The 19,230-nt window shown below is 37.5% G+C and overlaps 1 protein-coding gene across 2 annotated transcripts in view; it reads right to left on the reverse strand.

Annotated features, from left to right (window-relative positions):
• The window catches only part of LMBRD1 (LMBR1 domain containing 1), a 202,519-nt gene that overhangs the window by 88,637 nt on the left and 94,652 nt on the right, over positions 1-19,230 (reverse strand). For both annotated transcript variants that reach the window (XM_058306941.1, XM_071218535.1), the window contains exon 7: positions 13,456-13,529. In XM_058306941.1, the coding sequence (XP_058162924.1) occupies positions 13,456-13,529 (74 nt within the window). The remainder of the gene's footprint in view (positions 1-13,455; positions 13,530-19,230) is intronic.

A 19,230-nucleotide genomic window follows, 5' to 3' on the forward strand; every position in this document is an offset into this window, starting at 1 on the left:
TGTATCATACCACTGTCTTCTCATCTCCATGGTTTCTGAAGAGATATCCGTGCTAAATCTTACTGGACATCCCTTGTACATGATATTTTGCTTCTCCCTTGCTGCTCTGAGAATTTTCTCATTATCTTTGACATTTGACAGTCTGAGCAGTATATTTCTTGGAGTAGGTCTCTTTGGATTTATTCTGATTGGGGTACAGTGTGCTTCTTGGACATATAAGTTCCTTTCTTTCATTGAGAGTTGGGAAATTTTCAGGTATGATTTCCTCAAATACTCTTTCTGCCCCTTCTCCCTTCTCTTCTCCTTCTGGAACTCCCATGACATGTACGTTGCTGCATTTTGTGTTGTCATTCAACTCTCTGAGCCCCTGCTCAACTCTTTCCATTCTTTTCTCTCTTCAATTTTAGTTGTTCTGTCTTTGGTATCATGTATTCTTTCTTCTATCATTTCAAGTCTGCTGTTGTATGCCTCAAGTATGTGGTTTTTTAAAAAAGATTTTATTTATTTCTCTCCCCTTTCCCTCCTCCCATCCCCCACACCCCGGTTGTCTCTTCTCTGTGTCTATTTTGTTGTGTCTTCTTTGTCCACTTCTGTTGTTGTCAGCGGCACGGGAATCTGTGTTTCTTTTTGTTGTGTCATCTTGTTGTGTCAGCTCTCCGTATATGCAGAGCCATTCCTGGGCATGCTGCACTTTCTTTGGTACTGGGTGGCTCTCCTTATGGGGCACACTCCTTGCATGTGGGGCTCCCCTACACGGGGGACATCCCTGCATGGCAGGGCACTCCTTGTGCGTATCAGCACTGCACACGGGCCAGCTCCACACAGGTCAAAGAGGCACAGGGTTTGAACTGCGTACCTCCCATGTGGTAGACGGACGCCCTACCCCTGGGCCAAGACCACCACCCTCAAGTGTGTTTTTGACCTCACCTATTGTGTTTTTCATTCCCATGAGCTCTATTTTTCTGTTTAGGATTTCAAATTCTTCTTTGTGCGTGCTCAAAGTCTTCTTGATGTCATTTATCTCTTTACTCATATTGTCTTTCAACTCATTAATTTGATTTTGGAAATTTGTGCACATCTTGCTGATTAATTCTCTCAAATTATGCATCTTTTCTAGGGCTCTGCTATATTCCTTTCCTTGGGACACGTCTTCTATCTTCTTAGTATGGCTTATGATTTTTTGCTGATATCTAGGCATCTGATTAGGATGTAGTTTACTCAGATGTTCAATTTCTTTCTCTTCTGTAGGGATTTAGTGGCAGAAGGCTGTGTGTGACCACTGCTCTTTGACTCTTGGCTCGACCTGGATTGTTAGGATTGTCCTAACAGTAATTGGTTGTAGAGTCATTTCCTGGGGCCTCAGGGAGGGAGGCTATAGAGGCTGGAAACACCTCTCCTACTTATTTTTAATATTCTTGCATGTACTTCTTTGGTCTGCCAGCAGATGGCACTCTTTGGCAGCTCTCAGTTCAATGCCTGGTTGGAACATATTTGTTGCGACACAGAATGGATCAATGTGATAGAGATTCCTGTATGGAGGCCATGAGCCTTGTAATTCAAACTTTCCGTGAGACAGCTGTCCAGCCTTCTCTGGCAGCCCCCTCCCTTTTCCCAGGTCAGAAATATTTCCACTCCTCTCTAAGTCTTCAACAATCAGTCTCTCTTAGTAAAGGAGGAGATTGGGAGGGTGTATATCTTTAGACCCTTGCTGGCTCCAAGGCAAACAATGGTGCAGCTCCACCCAGCCTGGAAGGGCTCCTGGGACACAGCAAACCAAGTTTGTGAGTCAAAAGCTGAGTCAGCCTTAGGTTATGTCCCTCTCTCTTCCCTTTCCCTGGGTGTCCTCAACAACTGGTCCCAGCTAGAAAAGAGGGAGATTGCGAGGGTCCGATTTCTCCAGTCCTTCCCCAGCTCCCAGGGCAAACCAGTGTGTGGTCCTACTTGGCCTGGAAGGGCTCATGGGACACAGCAGAACAAATCTGTGGGTCAGAAGCTGAGTCAGTCTTAGGCTTTCTCTCCCCTTTCCTGGGGCAGAAGATCCTGGAGCACCCTTTGTGTGAAGATACAGGGCCAGAGGCCTGAGAATTCTAAAGTGTCTTTAGTGTGGGGGATGTGACAACAGCAGCAGTCACTGGTTTCAACTCAACACAGTTCTTTTATAGCAATTTTCCTCCTTTGTCCTTTTATCCTCTGGGCAGTGTCTAGCCTTCGCGTGGTATCCTAAGCCCTAAGAGATCTTTTTCTAGGCTGTTTCAGCCTGTCCTCTAGATATTTTTCTGGAGGAGAAGAGAGTCTCATGTTTTTCTAGTCCACCATCTTCCCAGAAGTACCCCAAGAACAAAAAAATTGATAAAATTTTATCTAGGTTGATCAAGAAAATATGAGAAAAGGCTCAAATTACTAGAATCAGAAATTAAAGAGGGACATTAACACCAACACTGCAGAAATAATAAGGATTGTAAAAGAACATTATGAGCAGTTATATGCCAACAAATTAGATAATGTGGATGAAATTGACAAATTCCTAGTTAGATATAAACTAACAAAACCGACTCAAGAAACAGACAATCTATAACAAGTGAAGTGAATGAATCAGTACACAAAAAAACTATCTGCAAAAAAGCCTCACAATTCTTCACAAACTTCCAAAAAGCAGGAGAGAACAATTCTCAACTTATTCTATGAGGCTAGTATTATCCTGATAAGAAAACCAGACAAATATAACCCACACCAAAAAACTACACACCAATATCTGATATGATTATGGATGCAAAAATCCTCAGTAAAATACTAGCACACCAATTCCAGCAACATATAAAAATAAATATACATATGACCAAGTAGAACTTATCTCAGAGATGTAAGGCTCTTTTAATCCCTTAAAATTGATTAATGACATACATCATATTAATTGATAAAAAACAAAAGCACATCATCATCTCAACAGACAAACAAATTATTTGACAAAGTCAAACACCTTTTCATAATAAAAAATTAACCAACGAGGAATAGAAGGAACCTTCCTCAACTTGATAAAGAGCATCAACATCATATTTAAGGCTAACATCATATTTAATAGTGAAAGACTGGATACTTTCTAAGATTAGGAACAAACAAAGATGTCTGCTCTCACCACTTCTCTTCAACACTGTAAATGGAAGTTCTAAACAGGGCAATTAAGGAAGAAGAAAAAAAAACAATAACCAGATTTAAAAGGATTAAAAGGAAGAAGTAGAACTATCTCTATTTGCAGTCAACATGATCTTGTATATAAAAAAATCCTAAGGAATACACTAAAAAAATTATTAGAGCTAAGAAAAAAATTCAGCAAGGTTGCAGGATACAAGCTCAATACACAAAAATGAATTATATTTCTAGGCAATCTGAAATGAAATTAAGACAATTCCATTCACCACAGAATCAAAACAAATAAAATACTTAGGAATAAATTTAATAAAAGAAATGCAAAAGCATATTCTGAAAACTACAAAACACTGCTGAAAAAAGTAAAATATCTACCTAGATGGAAAAATATCCTGTGTTCATCAATCAAGACTTAACAGAGTTAAGATGGCAATATTCCCCAAAATGAACTAGAGTCAAGTCCACCCCTTTCAGAATCCTACCTGACTTCTTTGTACAAATTCACAAGCTAATTCCAAAATTACGGAATTGCATAATACCCAAAACAATTCTGAAAAAGAATAATAATGTAGGTGGACTCTCCACAATTTCAAAACTTACTACAAAGCAGCAGTAATCAAAGCGGTGTGGTAACAGCACAAGCTTAGACATGTAGATCAACTAAACAGAATTGAGAGTCCAGAAATAAACCATGTCCCTATGGTAACTGATTCTGCCACCTTTCCCCCATCCCTCATATGGCTCCCTCATCTGTGTGCTCATTATCTGTGCTCGTAGGCTGCTCATGTCTGTTTGCATTTTCTTTTCTTTAAGAGGTACCAGGAACTGAACCTGTGAACCACCTTCCATGTGGGAGCCACATCTGCTCCCCGTTAATTAATTTTTGACATGGGTGCCATGAGTAATCAATGGGGTAAGAATAATCTTTTCAAAAGACTAAATGGAGCTGGGAAAACTGGGTAGTAACATGCAAAAGAATGAAGTTGGAACCTCATCTCACACTATATATAAAAATTAACAAAAAATGGATCAAAAACCTAAATGTAAGAGCAAAAAATATAAAGCGCTGAGAAAAAGACAGGGGTCAATTTCATGACCACGTATTTGGCCAAAGATTTCTAGGTATGATACAAAAATCACAAGGAACAGAAGAAAAAACAAATAATTTGGACATGTTCAAAATTCAAAACTTTTCTGCCTTGAAGAACTCTATCAATAAAGTAAGACAACCCACAAAATGGGAGAAAATATTTTTAAATCACATAACTGACAAGAGATTAGTATCCAGACTATATAAAAAGAACTCTTGAAACTCAATGATAAAATGGGCAAAGGGTCTGTTTAGACATTTCTCCAAAGATGGTACATAAATGGCTAATAAATACACGAAAAGATGCCTGATATTAGCCATTATGAAAATGCAAATCAAAATCATGAGATATCTATTTAAACCCACTAGGATGTCTAGAATCAAAATGTCAAATAACAAGTAAATGTTAGGATATAGAGAAATTGGAACATTAATATGCTGTTGATGAGAATGTACAATAATCCCGCTGCTTTGGAAAACAGTCTGACACTTCAAGTTATTAAGCATAGAGTTATCATTAAATTCAGTAATTCTATGCCTAGGTATACACCTAAAAGAAATGGAAGCATATGTTTCTGCATAAACTCATATAGGAATATTTATAAAGCAGCATTATCCATAATAGTTAAAAAGCTGAAACAACCCAAATGTCCATCAGTGGACAAATAAACAAAATGTAGTATATTCGTACAACATAATATTTTATTTATTTTTTAAAAGAAGCTTTAGATACATAAATGATACATAGATTATAGAGGATTCCCATATACCTCACCCTTTTGCCCTCCCACACTTTTCCCCACCAACATCTTTCATTAATGTAGTACATTTGTTACAACTGAAGAACACAGTTACTAACCATGGTTATTGTTTATACTTTATACTGCATTTTTATTGGTTTTCACAAAATGTATAATAGTCTCTGTCATTGCAATGCCATGCAGGACAATTCCAATGTCCCCATAATGGCCCAAGTTAAGCCTATTTTTCCCTTTCCCTCTATTCAGAGGCTCTGGTGACCACTGCTTTTTACATGTGTTACAAGATCTTCCACTGCTAGCATAATATCTACATTAGTCCATAGTTGCATTCCCCATTATGTTTGTTCATTCCTCAATCTTGACAATTTTTGGATGGTGATGCCCACTCTATTTCTGACTGAGAGGGGGGCTTAGATCCCATGGAGCAAATGGAAAGGACTGTCTTGCTTACAGTTGTAGATACTTTGTTTTGGGGGATGGGCATTGTCCATCATCATCATTTTATTAGTTGTCCTGGGCAAATCTGATAAACTGGAGAGTAGATGCTGTAACATTGCTGAGATTCAAGGCTCAACCATCAAATGAACAGACCAAAGATTTAAGTCTCTGGTATATATATTTAACAAGGAAAGTGCTAATTATAGGTTCAAACAGGAGGCAGAAGAGTCATGAATAGAGCAATTATAAATGAGTCTAACTCTGTTACATTGGGGAGCATATATTCCCATACTGTCTAGATGTCACTAGATCTCTCAGAGCACCCCTGCTTGAGGCACTGTTTACAGTGGCAGTCAATGAGATCCTGCTGAAAGGTGCATAAGCATAACCCATAGAATGACCTCCAGACTCACTTTGAAATCTCTCGGCCATAAAAACTCATTTGTATTTATCATTCTCCTCTTTTGGTCAAGGTCTTTTTCCAGATGCATTGCTAGGGGTAGCTTGGTAATAATCCCTAGGGTCCAGGGAGGCTCATTCTCAGGAGGCAAGTCCACACTAGGGATAGGGGTGAAAACAGAGTTTATATGCAGAGTTTGGCTTAGAGAGAGGCCACATTTGAGCAACAAGGAAATTTTCAGGAGGTAACTCTTAGGCAACATATAATACTAGGCTAAATTTCAATTTCACAAGAACAAGGTTCGTAAGTACAACCATCAATGTCAAGGGCCTGGTGTATTGGTCTGTCTTCCTTTGCTAGGCACTGCACATGTACTATAGAGATTCTTGCCACTCTATCAAAAAAATGTAGCAAGATTTCCCAGGCTAGGAATTCAATATTCTTTCAGTTATTGTGGTCTACACCCATGACCACTGGAACATATACATATTCCATAAATACATGTGAGCAATATAGGCAAGATCTACGATAAGGAGGGAGGGGGTGGTTGGGCAGGATGGGGGTGATGGTGGTTCAGGGATGTGAAAAAGGTCGAAGGTGCTAGAATGTGAGGGGAGTAGGGCTGCGGGGGTTGGGTAGGACTACCCATGGAACTGGGGGGAGGGTTGGAGGGAAGGAACAGGTGAACTGGGGGGATGTATGGGTCTGTGTTTAAAACTTAAATAGTGGGAATGTTCTTCTGGCAAATATGGCAGGGGAGGGTTACTGTGCAGGGTGCTGAGAATGGAAGGGTATGTGGGATAGGGCACAGCTGGGCATGTTTCTGTGGAATATGAAAATGTTCATCTTGTCATAGTGTGTTATCTCAGTGGGTGGAGATGCTCACAATAAACAAGAAAACATTAACCTCCCATCCTGGGGAGTCCTGCTATGTTATCAATTAGAGGGGCAAGAATCTCTCAAGAACATAGGCAGTGCCTAATAAAAGAAAATAGACCAATAGGTCAAACTTTCAATATTAATACATGTAACTATGAATCATATTACTCAAAAACTGAAACTCTGTGGTTACTAAGTATCACTAATCCTTAATGGATAGGTCCCAAGGGGAGGGAGTGGCAGGAAAAGAATAGATTAAACATTGGGCATTTTTAGGGCATTGTACTTGTTCTGCATGATTTTGTGTTAACAGATACAGAGTATTTTAAAATTTGTAAAAACCTATTAAAGTGTATGGTGCAAAATGTAAGCCATAATGTAAACCATTGAGCAGAGTTAGTAACAATGCTTCAATATTTGTACATCAATTGTAACAAATGAACCATAGTCATGAAAGATGTTATTAATAGGGGAGAGTGGAAGAGTGTTGGGTATCTGAGAAACCCCTATATTTTCTATGTGACTTTCTGTAACCTAAAGCTTTTTGAAGATAAAGTAGAAATGAAAGAAGATACTGGGGAATATATGGAAAAAACTGTCACTGTACATAAAAGATAACAGATTTTATGGTGATGAAAGACAATGAAAAAATTCATATTTTTTTATTTTTTATTTCTGTATTTTGTTTTTAAATTATTTTTTTAATTAGTTTTATTCATTTCTTTTTTTGGCTTTGTTTTTGGGGAGGTTTTGGATTGTAGATGGGTTACAACTGAGGCAGGGGAGGATCACTGGTGCAGGGTGTGGGTGATGAGGGGATATATGGAGAGGGGTACACCTGGGCATATAATGAAATATTATTAGGCCGTAAAAAAGAATGAAGTTCTGATACATGCAAGAGCATGGATGAACATTGAAAACATTTATCCTAAGTGAAGGAAGCCTATCACAGAAGACAACAGATCATACAATTTCATTCATATGAAAGTCCATAAAATGGAAATTTGTAGAGACAGAAAGATTAGTGGTTAGTGGTTAGTATAGATTAGTAGTGGCTTAGGGCTAGGGCAATGTGGTTTGGGGTAACAGCTAAAGGATATAGGGTTTCTTCTTGATGTGATGAAATGTTCTAAAATTGTGATGATGGTTGCACATATCGGTGAAAATATTCAAAACCACTGATTTGTATACTTTAAATGGTGAACTGTATGGTATGTGAATTATGTCAATAAAGCTGCTAAAAATCATATTGACTGTTTTAAAATAAAAACTGTTGTGCGTATACAGGGGAGCAAGGAAAGGAGAAGATAAAAAAAAAAAAACAAATATTTGAATCAAAAGAGAATTCGAGTTTTGATCAGAAGTCTCCAAAAGGGAAACGGACTTGGCCCAGTGGTTAGGGCGTCCGTCTACCACATGGGAGGTCCATGGTTCAAACCCCGGGCCTCCTTGACCCGTGTAGAGCAGGCCCATGCGCAGTGCTGATGCGCGCAAGGATTGCCGTGCCACGCAGGGGTATCCCCCACGTAGGGGAGCCCCACGCACAAGGAGTGTACCCCATAAGGAGAGCAACCCAGCGCAAAAGAACGTGAAGCCTGCCTAAGAATGGGAGAGCTGACACAAGATGATGCAACAAAAAAAGAACCACAGATGCCTGTGCCACTGACAACAACAGAAGCAGACAAAAGAAAAAAGACGAAGCAAATAGACACAAAGAACAGACAACCAGGGTGGGGGGCGGGGGGAGAAGGATAGAAATAAGTAAATCAATAAATCTTTAAAAAAAAAAAAAAGAAGTCTCCAAAACAATCTTCCCTATTTAAGAGCAGAAGAAAGCAATTAAAACGTATCAAGGGCTTATATGCCATACCGGGCATTCTCCATATAGTACTTCCTTAAACTATCACAATCTTAAAGTATAATTATCCTCATTTTTACAGATGGAAAAGCTAGCGTTCGATAATAGATTTTACATAAAGACTCACTCAAAAGAAGAACTCACCTATATACACTGCCATTCTTTAAACAGGGACTACTCTAGCCTATCATCCCATCCCTTCTATAAATACTAGGTAGTAAAACTGGCCATACCATGATGTGATAGCAAAACAGATTCTCCCATTGAGCTTTGAGTGTATCTTGTAGTGTTATTTAAATGATGTTTATCTGTCTATTCACATCCCCCATCCAACTAACTACCAAGTAATTGTAAAGCCTCTTTCACTTACTCATCTTTGAATAATCCATATTCTCATTATCAGGTCATAATATGATTGCTCTCAGAATATGGCTCATCTTCACTATGAGAATAAAAAGACGTGGGAACTATAACTTGAACCATATGAAATTGAATATTCAACTGTTTGAAATAACAGTGACTTTACTGAGAGGCCAATAGACTCTGAGACTTGGTGGATTCTTTCATTAAATCCTCACAACTCTATTACTAAAATGTTATTTCCGCTTTAGAGATGAAGAAACTTAGATGGTGTTGAGGATGAATCATTTCCCCCACAAAATGTTCAGGTCCCACTCCTGGTCCTGTGAGTATGAACACGTTTATAAATAAGGTTTTGAAGATGTTATTAGTTAAGTTATGCCCAAACTGAATGAGGGTGGCCCCTAATTCAATATGGCTGAAGTTCTTATAAGCAAAGGAAATAGGGCCTGGAAGGAGGAGCCATGAGGAGCAACCAGAAGCTGGAAGTCATGGAAACAGGAAGATAAAGATAGATGCCACCACGAGCATTTCCACATGAAGGAAAAGCCAAGGAACCCCAAAGATTGCCAGTCAGCCAGAATATATCAACTCTGGGAGGAAGCAAGCCTTCTAGCCTTGCAAAGAGGGAGACAATAAATTCCTGTTGTTAAGCCAACCCAATCTCTGGCATTTGTTTTAGTAGCTATGAAACTAAAACAGATGGTAAAGTAGGTTAAGAGATCCACTGACTTAAGAGGAATCCATATTTAAGGCTACCACCAAGGACCACAACTGTATTGCTGATGCTACTTAAAGAAAATACATAAAACATCATCTAGGTAATTAGATCTTGGTGTGCAGTTACAGTGGACCCTAGCCCTTAGTCCTGGGCCTTAAGTTGATTCCATGTCTTTTTGGTTTCTGGCCTGAGCCTCCACCCTAAGGTTCTCTGTATATAGCATTTTCCTTCAGCCCAGCCCTCTATACTCTAGAGAAATAAAGCTCTTCAAAGAATATCTTAAGTCAGGATGGTTTTATAATTGGTGTAATTGATTATTTAAATGATACTTTCAAAGTTTTGACTTGAATAATGTAAAGATAAAATGTTTTCTACTTAAAATGACTTATCTGTACATTAATATTGATTTATTGGGAACTTCCTTTTCAAATAATTTTAATAATTTCACAAGTTTTTTCACTCCCACATTTTATTTAATTCAGAGCCACTAGAATAACACTATTAAAATGTTAGATCACATTGCTCTTCCATTCAAAACTTTCCAATAGTTTCTAATCTCAATAAGATCCAAAATCCTAACCATGGCTTATAAATCAATATGTATAACAAGGCCTCGGTCTACTTCTCAGCTCAACTTCTTTCACTCTCTACCTTGTTAACTGAGTTCCAGTCACACTGGCTTTGTTTTCTTGCTATTATCTGAAGAAAGCATTGGATTAGTTAGCCAAAGGGGTGCTGATACAAGGTACCAAAAGTCTATTGACTTCTATAAAGTGTTATTTATTTGGGGTAAGAGCTTACTGTCCCAAGGCCCTAAAGAGTTCAACTCAAGGTACCATAAGAGGTACTTCCCTCACCTAAAGTCTGTTGCCACGTGTTGAAGCAAGATGGTGGCAACATTTGTGAGGGTTCTGCCTTCCTCTTCCCTCTTAAGGCTCTGTGGGTCCAGCTTCTTCTGATCTCAGCTGTAGGCTGGCATAGGACTCATCCCTCTTCTGGTTTCCTTCCCGGCTCAGCTGCTCTGGTCTCTTCAAAAGGACAGCTGTAAACTATCAGGTGAATGGCTCATTTTTCTTCCTGGGGCCTCTGCCATGTCTACAGAGCTCTCATTTCTTGCTATCTGCTTCCATTTTCTTGACTGAGTGTCTGTTTATATAGCCCACCAAGGGGGTGGGGACTCAACCCTCCATGTCCTCGTGATATGGCTGACTCAAAGCCCTTATCTTAAAATAATTTAATCAAAGGCATCTCAGCTGAACCTAATACAACCAAAGGATATCATGCCCAAAGAAACCGACAAGTTTATAAACATAATCTTTATATCTTTATTTGGAATTCATAAGTAATATCAAACTGCCACAAGCACACATATGCCCACCTCAGGATCTTTGTACTTACTCTTCTCTCATGGCTGACTCATTCATTCATGTCTCTGTTCAAATGTCAGAAAAGCTACTCCTGACCCTACAGTAGAATCATCCACCACCGTCTATCCTCTTGTGTTGCCTTACTTTTCTTCATAGCATCTACCACTTGACTGTTGAAAAATAATTCTCCATGGGGTCTCTAAATTTTGCATGTCTTGAAAGCTAGGCACTAACTGTCTTTTATTGCGGACTATCTTTTCAAGAATGTTTGGATCAACCTCAGGAGGCAGAGAGTGTCTTCCTACAAAGAAAGAGCATGCATGCTTATTGTCCATTATAAATGATTCAGTTTCACTAAGCTCTCCTATAATACAACCCAATGTGTAGGTGTCATCTAGTGCTTTTTGTGTAGCCCTGTAGGAAATGGGACTCAGGGAACTGACACAAGAAAAGACTGATATCTACAACTCCAAGCAAGACAGTTCCATTCATCTGCCCCATGGGACGTAAGCACTCTCTAAATCAGAAAAAGGGGCATCACCACCCCCAAAACCTTAATATTGAGGAATGAACAAACAAAAGGAAGGAATGCAATTATGGATCACAGTAGATTTATTATTATTCCAGCATTGGAAGAACTTGTATTACTGATATAAAGGCAGTGGTCACGAGAGATTCTGAGGAAAGAGAGAGGGAAGAACAGGTATAACATGGGCCATTTTTAGGACATTGGAATTGTCCTGCATGACATTACAATGATAGATAGAGGCTATCATACATTTTGTCAAAACCTATAAAATTGTGCGGTACAAAGTGTAAACTATAATGTAAACTACAGACCATGGTTTGCAGCAATGCTTCAATATGTGTTTATCAATTGTAATAAATGTAACACACTAATGAAAGTTGTTGTTAACGAGGGAAAGTGTGGGAGGAGGAGGGGGTGGGTACATGGAAATCCCCTACATTTTTTATGTAACAGTTACGTAAATCTAAAGCTTCATTTAAAAAATTAAACTTGAAAAATTTCAAAAAAGAAAATACAGATAACTCTGACTACTGTTATTGCTATAATAAAGTTCCTTTTCTCTGACCCAAAATCTTACATCTTCGCCCAGCATCCATTAAACTGGACTTGGCTGTACGTAGGGTAAAATCTCAGACCTTCAAAGTTCTTGAAGCTGACATTACACAATTGTTTCCTCTTTTTCCATTTGTTTCTCCTGACTAATCTTTCAATGACTGCTATATCATAATTTCCCCATAATTTTTCAAAGTACATTTACAAACAATATCATTTGATCCTCAAAACTTCCTGCGAAGTATTGTTATTACCATTTAATAGGGAAGACAATGAAACAGGAAGGTTAAAAGACAAACCCAAGATCGACATATCAGGCACAGAATAGCATTTAGCATCCAGTTCTAACTCACAATTTGTTCTTAACTTCTAACTGCTTGTTAAAAGACAAATAATTAATAAGCTGTATGTACATTTTATGAGATAGTAGGATAATCACGACTGATAAAAGATGGAAAATTAAATTCCTTACGTGGTAATAAATGAAAAACAAACATTATGATGAATAATAAAAGAGTACCCAAATAAGCACCTGAAAAATATTCAAATGCATCTGTATTTTATACATCTTTTATTATATATTATGATACTTGAATAATTATTTAATAATCAATAGATTATGCTATTACACTAATAGCACATTTCTTTTATGTCTAAAGGAAGATAGATTGAATCAATACCCAAAAATGTTTCCCTTATAACCAGTACTTTCCATCTTTGCAAAAACCAAGAATGTTCTACACATACACTCCATTTATCTGAAAAGCTTCTAATAATTTTAAGGATTCTGGAACAACTCTCTTGCAGGAGAAAGTAACATATATTACTGGTTTTCCTCTATAATTTGAGCAAAAGACTCAAAAAGCAGCCTGTAAACAAGTTTGTCAGGCATTTATAAATCAGACCTTACCAAATACATAAAAGTAGACTAAAAATAAAATCAAAGCCACTGAGATTAGATTTTATATACTAGATGTATCAAGTTATATAAAATAACTTATTTATTTTAAAAACCCTATATCTCCAAGTAGGATAAATTTACTCAATGATTTACATATAACAAGCTATGGTTCAGATTTTTAATAAGTTTTTAAATCAACAAATCCATTATTGCATAGTATAACCTTCAAGGTATACAAGTTATAAAATTTATCTCTGAATATTTAATTTCATTAATACAGATAAATGATTATAATCAAGTAGTTAAAAATGGGTTCTCCTAAGTAAACAAAACTCAAGAAAAACTAGAGAACAATAGAATTATATTGAATACATGACTAAAGTAAAAATAAAATAATATTGCCTCATAAATTCTTTAATTTCAATCCATTTATCACAGTTATCCTAGTCACTTACTGTGTAAGTTATAGCTGCCAACATTCCAATCAAGGTGAGAGAACTAATGGAAAATGACAATGCCGCTAAACCATCTGCAAAGAATAATAAACTCTGTTAAAAATGTATTTTTATATATATATAGTACTCAATGCTTATATTTAGCAAATCAATATAAAAATGGATTCTTTATACGTTCTGAAGGAATAAATCTAATATGTATTATCATACCCTTGGAATGCTAACTCCAACTAGAGAAAAGAATGTTTAAAGGGCTCTTCACAAATTGATTTGTAAAAGATCTTTCAAACTAATATTTTATTTTCCTTTACCTTTTAAAACTAAGAGGAAAACTACCATCCAATTATTAAGATTAAAAAGAGATTAGCAAAATACCAGATGCTCAAAAGGTGATAAAAAGATTTCCTGGCCTTTCCCAAGGGCAGACCTCAAGAAAGAACATTATATAGGAAAACTGTTGACCTTCAATCTTTCTCTGCCTCCACTCAACCTTGATACTTCAAGTTTCTTCATTCCTAATTTTAAAATAATTTTTTTCTTTACTTTGTTGATTCCTTTATTGAATCCTTATTTCCTACTATACTATGTTATTATTTCCTTCCTTCTATGTTTTAAGTATTCATAGTAACTACAGTCCATAGCTTATATTTGTTGTATTTTATCCCAACCACTATATTATTATCTTTGTTTGTTTATAAACCACACAATTTCTCTAAAGTGTACAATCAATGGCCTTTGGTATAATACTGAGTTGTGCATTCATCACTTCAATCAATAGTTACCTCATTATTCAAAAATAAGAAGAGGGAAGCGGACTTGGCCCAGTGGTTGGGACGTCCGTCTACCACATGGGAGGTCTGCGGTTCAAACCCCGGGCCTCCTTGACCCGTGTGGGGCTGGCCCATGTGCGGTGCTGATGCGCGCAGGGAGTGCCGTGCCACACGGGGTGCCCCCCGCTTGGGGGAGCCCCATGCGCAAGGAGTGCACCCGTGGGGAGAGCCGCCCAGCACGAAGGAGGGTGCGGCCTGCCCAGGAATGGTGCTGCACGCGCGGAGAGCTGACACAACAGGATGATGCAACAAGGGGGGACACGGATTCCCGTGCCTCTGACAACAACAGAAGCGAACAAAGAAGACGCAGCAAATGGACACAGAGTACAGACAACCGGGGCTGGGGTGGGGAGGGGAGAGAAATAAAACAAATTAAAAAAAAAAAAAAAAAAAAAGAAGAAGAAAAAAACATAAAAAAAAACTACTATCATACCCATATGTGAGCATTACTAATTACAAATTCTGATGTGCTTTTACCATCTCTACTCACTTCCAAACATTTACACAGAACTTTTCACTAATTCTGTACAAATTCCTTAGCTTTCCATTCCCTAACCATATTCTATTCTCTGGTGATTTATATTCTATTCTACCTAACTCCATGATTTTGCTCATTATATTTAAATCATAGTAATGAAATCATACAATATTTGTCAGTTTGTGCCTGGCTCATTTCACTCAATATAATATCCTCCAGATTCATCCATGTTGTCACATGCTTCATGATTTCATTTCTTCTTATAGTTGAATAACAATCCATTGTGTATATATACCATAGTTTATCCATTCATCAGTTGATGGACACCTGGGTTGTTTCCATCTTTTGGCAACTGTGAATAATGCTGCTATGAGCATTAGTGAATAAATGTCTGCTCATGTCAGTGCTCTCAGTTCTTCTGCGTATATACCTAGCAGTGGTATTGCGAGATCACATGGTAGATCTATTATCTAACTTCTTTAGGAACCACCAAACAGACGTCCACAGTGGTAGTATCATTCTACAGGCCCACCAACAGTGAATAAGCACTCCTTTCATTCTACATCTTCTCCAACCCTTGTAATTTTCTGGAGTTTTTTTAATAGTGGCCACTATAAATTAGTATGAAATGATATCTTATTGTTACTTATTATTGCCTTTTCCTAATCACTAATGATATTGAAAATTTTTTCATGTTTTTTTTCACCATTTTTATTTTAAAAAATTCTATTCAGGACTTTTGCTCATTTGTTAATTGGGTCATGTCTTTTTTTTTTTCTGTCTTTTTATTGTTGAATTGTAGCATCTCTTTCTATATCATGGATATTAGATCCTTATTGGATGTGTGATTTCCATATATTTTCTCTCACTGAGTAGGCTGCCTTTTTATCATCTTCCCAAAGCCCTTTGAGATGCAGAAGTGTCTAATTTTGAGGAGGTCCCATTTATCAAAGTTTTCATTTGTTGTTTGTGCTTTGATTGTAAAGTTTAAGAGCCCCCCAAATAATTCAAGGTCTTGTAGATGTTTCACTACATTATCTTCTCTTCTAGGAGTTTTATGGTTCTGGTTTTTAGGTTTAGGTCTTTGATCCATTTTGAGTTGATTCTTGTATTGGGAAGGTGAGAGGGGTCCTCTTTCATTATTTTAGATATGGATATCCAGTTCTCCCAGCACCAATTGTTGAAGAGACTGTTCTGTCACAGAAAAGTAGACTTGGTAGGTTCATCAAATCTCAGTTGACCATAGAGATGAGGGACTATTTCTGTCTCTCAATTTGATTCCATTGATCCACGTGTCTATCTTTATGCTAATACCATGCTGTTTTGGCAACTGTTTTTGATTGGTATTGCACTGCATATATAAATCAATTTGGGTAGAATTGACCCTTCACGAATTTTAGTATTCCAATCCATGAAGATGGAATGTCCTTCCATTTGTCTAGGTCTTCTTTGATTTCTTTTAGCAGTGTTTTGTAGTTTTCTGAATATAGATCCATTACATTCTGGGTTAAATTAATTTGTAGGTATTTGAACCTTTTGTTGCTAATGGGAATAGAATGTTTTTTTTCTTGATTTCCTCTTCAGCTTGCTCATTACTATTGTATAGAAACACTACTAACCTGTTAATGTTGATCTTGTATTCTGCCACTTTCCTGAACTTACTTACTAGCTCTAACAGCCTTGTAGATATTTTGGATTTTCTAAATAGTATCATGTCTCACAGAAGGATCACAGAAGTGGTGGGGGAGGATCACTGATGTGGGGTGTCAGTGATGTGGGGACACATGGGAAGGGGTTCACCTGGAGCACGCTTCTAAGACATATCAATATGTTCAAGTTTTCATGGGACATTGTCTGGTAAGTGAGCGGGGGGGTGTGGAGATTCACACAATAACAGAACAAATATTGAATTCCCATCCTGGGGAGTTCTGCCACATTCTCTAATAGGACAGCAAGAATCCCCCCAGTGCAAGGGCAATGTCTACTGAAGGAAGACAGATCATTATGCCAGACCCTTGACACTGATGATTGTACTTATGAACTTTTTCTTGTGAAAATGAAACTTGGCCTAGTATAACATACTGCCTAAGAGTTATCTCCTGAAAACCAACTTGATGCTCAAATGTGACCTCTCTCTCAGTCAAAGTCAGCATGTAAATGCACTACCCCTACCTCCCTCCCACCCCAGCATGGGATGTGACTACTGGCCTACTGGCAATAAGACTCCCTGATGAGACTCCCTAGCACTGAGGGATTATTACCAAGCACCAACAAGCAATTCATCTGGTAAAAGATCTTGACCAAATGTGGGAAATGGTAAACACAATTAAGTTTTCATGGCTAAGAGATTTCAAAGTGAGTCCAGAGGTCATTCCACAGGTTACACTTACGCATGTCTTAGCAGGATCTCACTGATTGCCACAATAAACAGTGCCTCAAATAGCAGGGCTCCTGAAGGCTCCAGAGATATCCAAATTATAAGCAGGGCAATAGCTCAGAAATTCAGTAGCCTGTCAGTGGGCCTTACTTTGGAATTTATACTCCCTAGTGTAACAGAGTAAGACTCATTTATAGGTTCTCTACACATTGCTCTTCTGCCTCTTTTATTTGAACCCAGAGTTAGCACTATACTTGATAAAACATATATTCCAGAGACTTAAATCTTTGTCCTTCCATGTGCCAGTTGAGCCCTGAATTTCAGCAGAGATGTAATACCTACTGTCCAGTTCACTGGACTCATTCAGGACAATGAGATGATGATGGACAACACACATCCCAAGAAAAAGAGTGTCTGAAACTGCAAGCAAGATAGGTCCATCCATCTGCCCATTGGATCTAAGCCCCCTCTCAATTAGAAGCAGAGTGGGGCATCACCATCCCCAAATCCTCAAGACTGGGGAATGAGCAATGGACTAAAGCAAACTTAATATTTTTCTAGTATAGATTCATTATATTTAATCAATGGAAGAAGTCTTATTATTAATATAAAGGCAGTGGCAATCAGAGATTCTGAGGGATGGGAGAGGGAAGAATAGTGTAATATGGGGGCATTTTCAGGACATTGGATTTGTCCTGCATGACTTCGCAGTGATGGATACAGGCCATTTTGTATTTTGTCATAACTTACAAAATTGTGTGGGACAAAGTGTAAACTATAATGTAAACTGTAGTCCATGGTTAGTAGCAAAGCTTCAAAATGGGTTCATCAATTGTAACAAATGTCCCACACTAATGAAGGATGCTGTTAATGTGGGAAAGTGTGGGGGGAGGGAGTGAGGCATATGAGAATCTCTTATTTTTTTATGTAACATTTATGTAATCTAAAGCTTCTTTAAAAATTAAGAAAATTATTAAAAAAAAAGAATTAAGTGCAAAATGATATAGAAGGCCTAATAAAGAAGTATGGAAAATAGGACATCCAAGTAAGCTCAATGTAATTATAAGCATAAATTGAATATCTGCTGAAAATCTACTAGAAATAGACTGATACGTACAACTGCTTTAATTCTATATAAATAAAGCTGAAAATCCACTACAACTTTGTAGTCACTTGCTGGCTTCCTACATGCATTTAGGGTATTTGTTTAGCTCAATAAAATTAGCTAATAATTCTAAAAAAAAAAACCTAATAAATTTTAAAAATAAATAAATAGTATCCTGTCATCTGAGAATAGTTAGAGTTTTATTTCCTTTTCCTATTTGAACGCTTTTACTTTTCTTTCTTGTCTAATTGCTCTAGCTAGGACTTCTAGCACAACATGATTAACAGTGATGACAGTGGGTATCCTGTCTTGTTCCTGATCTTAAAGAGAAAGCTTTCAACCTTTCCCCATTGAGCAGAATGTTGGCTGTGGGTTTTTGAAACGTATGTCCCTTATCATATTGAGGAATTTTTCTTCTATTCCTGTCTTTCAAACTGTTTTTATCAAGAAAGGATGCTTGATTTTGTTGAATGCCTTTTCTGTATCAATCAAAAATGATCACTTTTTTTTTCCTTTGAATTGTTAATGTGTTAATGTAATTGATTTTCTTATGTTGAACCACCCTTGCATATCAGGAATAAAACCCAAATGATGGTGGTGTATAATTCTTTCAATAAGCTGTTGGATTCGATTTGCATGTATTTTGTTGAGAACTTTTATATCTATGTTCATTAGAGATATTGCTCTGCAATTTTCTCTTCTTTTAGTAACTCTATCTGGCTTTGACATTATGGTGATGTTGGCTTCATAAAATGTGTTGGGTAATTCTTCTCAAAATGTGTGGTAGAAGTTACCTGTGAAGCCTCCTGGTCGTGGACTTCTCTTTTTTGGGAGATTTTTGATGACTGATTCAATCTTTTTAAATGTGACTGGTTTGGTGGGTTTCTATATTTCCTGTGGAGTCACTGTAGGTTGTTTCTATGTTTTTAGGAATTTGTCCATTTCATCTACTTTGTCTAATTTGTTGGCATACACTGTCTCAGAA

This window comes from Dasypus novemcinctus, chromosome 11 (assembly GCF_030445035.2).
Source record: "Dasypus novemcinctus isolate mDasNov1 chromosome 11, mDasNov1.1.hap2, whole genome shotgun sequence".
Lineage (NCBI taxonomy): Eukaryota > Metazoa > Chordata > Mammalia > Cingulata > Dasypodidae > Dasypus > Dasypus novemcinctus.